The sequence below is a fragment of the Limanda limanda genome, chromosome 8, assembly GCF_963576545.1.
Source record: "Limanda limanda chromosome 8, fLimLim1.1, whole genome shotgun sequence".
Classification (NCBI taxonomy): domain Eukaryota; kingdom Metazoa; phylum Chordata; class Actinopteri; order Pleuronectiformes; family Pleuronectidae; genus Limanda; species Limanda limanda.
In genome coordinates, this window is record NC_083643.1 from 3,040,644 (window position 1) to 3,044,869 (window position 4,226).

The 4,226-nt window shown below is 50.9% G+C and overlaps 1 protein-coding gene across 1 annotated transcript; it reads left to right on the top strand.

Moving 5' to 3' along the window:
- Positions 1-750: 750 nt before the first annotated feature.
- rassf10a (Ras association domain family member 10a) lies at positions 751-2,786 on the top strand. Its single transcript, XM_061076253.1, has one exon. The coding sequence runs from the start codon at positions 1,001-1,003 to the stop codon at positions 2,414-2,416; it is 1,416 nt and encodes a 471-aa protein (XP_060932236.1). The 5' UTR covers positions 751-1,000; the 3' UTR covers positions 2,417-2,786.
- The last annotated feature ends 1,440 nt before the right edge of the window (positions 2,787-4,226 follow it).

Sequence of the window (4,226 nt, forward strand, 5' to 3'; positions counted from 1 at the left end):
CGGGTGTAATGATGCTTTCACGCTCCATCCATCTGAGGGATTATGAATCTGAAGCTCATAACAATGTAAAAAACAGCTATTATGTTTTACTTTAACAAAATGTAAATATTCTCGATTCAAGTTCTATGTAAATGTGGTTGTATTTGATTTTTATATCTATTGTAAAGCACATTAAAGTTTATGTTGAAAACAGATTGAATTAGATTTCTCTGTCATGAGGGTTTGATAATAATATTTAATATCTGATATCTGCAACAGTCCTGGAAATATCGGTCGAGTTCTGATTGAGAGTTTTGACTTTCCCACTAGTGTGTGACCTTAACACACACACACACACACACACACACACACACACACACACACACACACACACACACACACACACACACACACATCAAACAACAGCCGGGCATGGTTAGGTAATCTGGAATGATTCTGATAACTGTAAACTGTTTTGTGTATGTGTGTGTGTGTGTGTGTGTGTGTGTGTGTGTGTGTGTGTGTGTGTGTGTGTGTGTGTGTGTGTGTGTGTGTGTGTGTGTGTGTGTGTGTAGCAGAGAGAGAGAGGCTGGTAGAGAGACGGAGGGGGCGTGTCTCAGCCCTCAGCCTCCTCCTGCTTGTCCCGCAGCAGAGACTCAGTCTGTCCCGTCACCAGGACGCACCTCTCCTCCTCCTCCTCCTCCTCTTTCCTCTTCCTCCTCCTCCTCCTCCTCCTCCCTCCTCCTCCTCCTCCTCCTCTCCGGAGCAGTGCCCCGGCCGGAGCTCAGTCTGCCGGGTACACAGAGGGATGAGGCCCGGGGAAGGCAGCCCGGGAACACACATGGATGTGATGGTTTCTGGTTCTTCTCACTGGGAACTTTACGCAGCGCTGGATGAACTTTACGCGCGGATGAAGATGGATCATGATGTTTGAATCATCTCCAACCGGACTCTGGAATCTAAAGCCTGCTCCTGTCTGTGCAACTTTCTGAGTCAGCACCTGAACCGGTTCCTCCCGGAGATGGAGCCGGAGGAGGGCCGGCTCTCCGTGTGGGTCTGCCGGGAGGAGAAGCTGGTCTCCGGCCTCACCAAGCGGACCACCTGCGCCGACGTGGTGAAGGTCCTGCTGGAGGACCAGAACCTGCAGCAGGGCTCCTCGGCCGCCATGCTGTCCGGCTCCCCGGGGTCCTACTGCGTGGTGGAGAAGTGGAGGGGCTTCGAGAGGACCTTACCCAACAAGACCAAGGTCCTGCGGCTGTGGGGGGCGTGGGGGGGCGAGCAGGACAACGTGCGCTTCGTGCTGGTGAAGACCGACGCGTCGCTGCCCAACACCGGGCCAAGGAGCGCCGAGGCCCGGGTGGTGCAGAGCCGGGACAGCGGGGGTCCCGGTGCGGGTCTTCTGAAGGGGACCACCACCAGGACCTGCTGGACCCCCGGAGCCCCCCCAGCCAACAACCCGGCCCAGGACAAGCAGCGGCGCGTCGTGCGCAAGGCCTTCAGGAAACTGGACAAGATGAACAAGAAGAAGGACCAGGACTCCGTGGAGAAGATGGAGACCCTGGTGCACATGGTGGTCTCGCAGGACCACACCATCCGGCAGCAGGTGCAGCGGATCCAGGAGCTGGACCGGGACATCGAGCGCTACGAGACCCAGGTCCACTTCGACCGGATCCAGAGACACGGGGTGAACTACGTGCAGGACACGTATCTGGAGGAGGACAGGGGGGACAGGGACCCTGCTGGGCCCGGGTCGGGGGTCCAGGACCTGGTGCAGCTGGAGGATTACGCGCGGCGCTGCGAGGAGGTGCTGAAGCTGCAGGTGGAGCTGGAGGAGAGGGAGCTGCTGGTGGAGGTCCTCACCGGGGAGATCCAGGAGGAGCTGAACCGACGCTGGATGAGCCGGAGGCGGGAGGAGACAGGAGCCGAGGACCCGGAGCAGGACCCGGAGCAGGACCCGAACCTGGCTGCCTCCTCCTCCTCCTCCTCCCATCCAGATGTGGAGTCAGATGCTGAGGAGGAGGAGGAGGAGGTGCAGCTGGAGGAGCAGAGGATCCGAACGCAGCTGGACACGAGTCTGTACATCGGCCTGAGGCTGAAGACAGACCTGGACTCCCTCCGGGGGGACCTGGACCTGAGTCTGGAACTCTGGGAGACCAAGGAGAGCGAGCTGCTGGAGCTGCTGGCCCGGGTGGAGGGCCTGGACCCGGCCCGGGTGGAGGGCCTGGACCCGGCCCGGGTGGAGGGCCTGGACCTGGCCCGGGTGGAGGGCCTGGACCTGGAGCAGCTGGGGGGCTCGGTGGTGGGTGGGGGGGCTGAGGAGCAGGTCCGGGGTCTGTCCAAGGCCTGCAGCACCAACGACGACGACTCGGACACGGGCCTGAGCTCCATGCACAGCCAGGACTCCGACAACCCTCCGGTGTGCGAGTCGCTGGTGTGACCGAGGGGATCGAACCCACGGCCACAGACTCAGGGGCCGGGAATCAGTGTTGGACAGAAGTGGGGGGTGGGGTGGTCCTCCTTCCTCAGTACGGACACTGTTATTCTAAAGCAATAATTTCTGTATGTATAGTCGTCGCACAATAAGCTAGGAGAGGTGCTGCTCCACCGCTGACCTTTGACCTCCGTGTGGAGAGGGAACAGTAGACCACGTGTTAGGAGAATTAGCCTCGAAGAGTTTTAAAGCAGAAGTCCACTTGTGTTGTGTTAGTCCTCAGAGCTGATCACAGAGCGCTGATAAGAGGGTTCAATCAGAAAGTTTCCCTTTAAAAGGTCAACGCACAGGACAGTCTTAGGTCATCACACACACACACACACAGGACAGACACACACATGCTGTCAAACCTCATTCAGTCAGACAAACAATAGAAGCAGCATCAGTTCAGTGTCGTACCAAAATCATCATTTCAATTTGTAGAAATCCTTAAATTTGATCAGATTAAGAAAAACGGCAAATATTGTGATCAGGAGTTTACATGGACACCGATATTCTCCGATTTAGACTTACGAGAATTTCGAGTGTAGAGTCGTGATATTATGAGAAGAAGTCATAATAACGTGAGGAAAATGACTTAATTTCACAAGAAAAACTTGTAAGTTGAAATTTTACTTAAACAAATCTGTAATACTACCAACAAATGATAATATTACTAGAATAAAGTCGTAATTTAACAAGAATCAAGTCTTAAGTCATTTTCACAGAGGAGACCCTCTATCATTATTCTTGTAAATGTAATTTATTCTTGTACGTACAAAGCTCAGATTTTCATTTCCTTAAAGTCGCCCTAATTCTCCGTCGTACTGAGTAAGACACTAACAAGTAAACAGCCTTTTTCAATCACCTTTACTTAAATAAGCTCGTATAGGAATAATCAATAATCAAATTAAGATGTGGAGTATTCCCACATTTTGTAAAGTGCAGCTCGGGTTTCATAATCAGACCAGAACCCTTCATGTAAACTTCATAATCAGACTCATTCATAAGAAGATGTCAGATCTTCGGTGTCCATGTAAACGTCTCGGATCCGTTTCCCTCGGCTCAGTCGACACTTCACTTCCTCCTCTGTGTAACTGTAAAGTCTCTGAAGCACAAAGAGTCGTGTTGAATTAGTTTTAGAGATAAAAACATGTGGTGTCTGTTCTGTCTCTGCCCCCTCTCTCTCTCCCTCCAACTAAAATGTATTTAATGTGTGAAATTGGTGGAATGCTCCTTTAAGAAACATGAGTTTGGCTTGTTTCCCTGAAAAAAACATCACGAACAAGTAAAACCTTTAATTTCCATCGAGGTTAAACTTCAGAATTGATTTGCTTGTAGTAGTTTGATTATGAAAAATCCACCAGAGACACAAAAACGAGTTAGAACAACAGATTACTAATATCTACAAAGTACAGGAAGTGTTTCTGGAGCCATCAGCAAAGTTTTACTCTTTTAAAACCAGGAGAAATTTACATTAAATGTAAGGTGGACGACTCATCTCTCGTAGAACAGGACAGAAGCTGAACTTCCCTGGATACACGTGCACTTTATCTGAAGCCAGAGTCTGTGTAGTGGTGATGGAGGAGCGGAGCCATCTTGTTTTTAATATCATCAAAACTTATCAGAAACACTGTGTGATCAGAACTACCTAAAATGACAGAAATCATCTTTAAGACAAATGTTTTTAACGTGTTCTCTGAGTTCTTTGCTTGTTTGACCCACGTCCCATCCACCAACCTGGAGGAGGTGGGTGTTTATCTTTATTTACAGTCTA

What these genes read in the sequence shown, in the direction of transcription:
- rassf10a (XM_061076253.1), top strand. Translation starts at nt 1,001, where the DNA reads ATGGAGCCGGAGGAGGGCCGGCTCTCCGTGTGGGTCTGCCGGGAGGAG.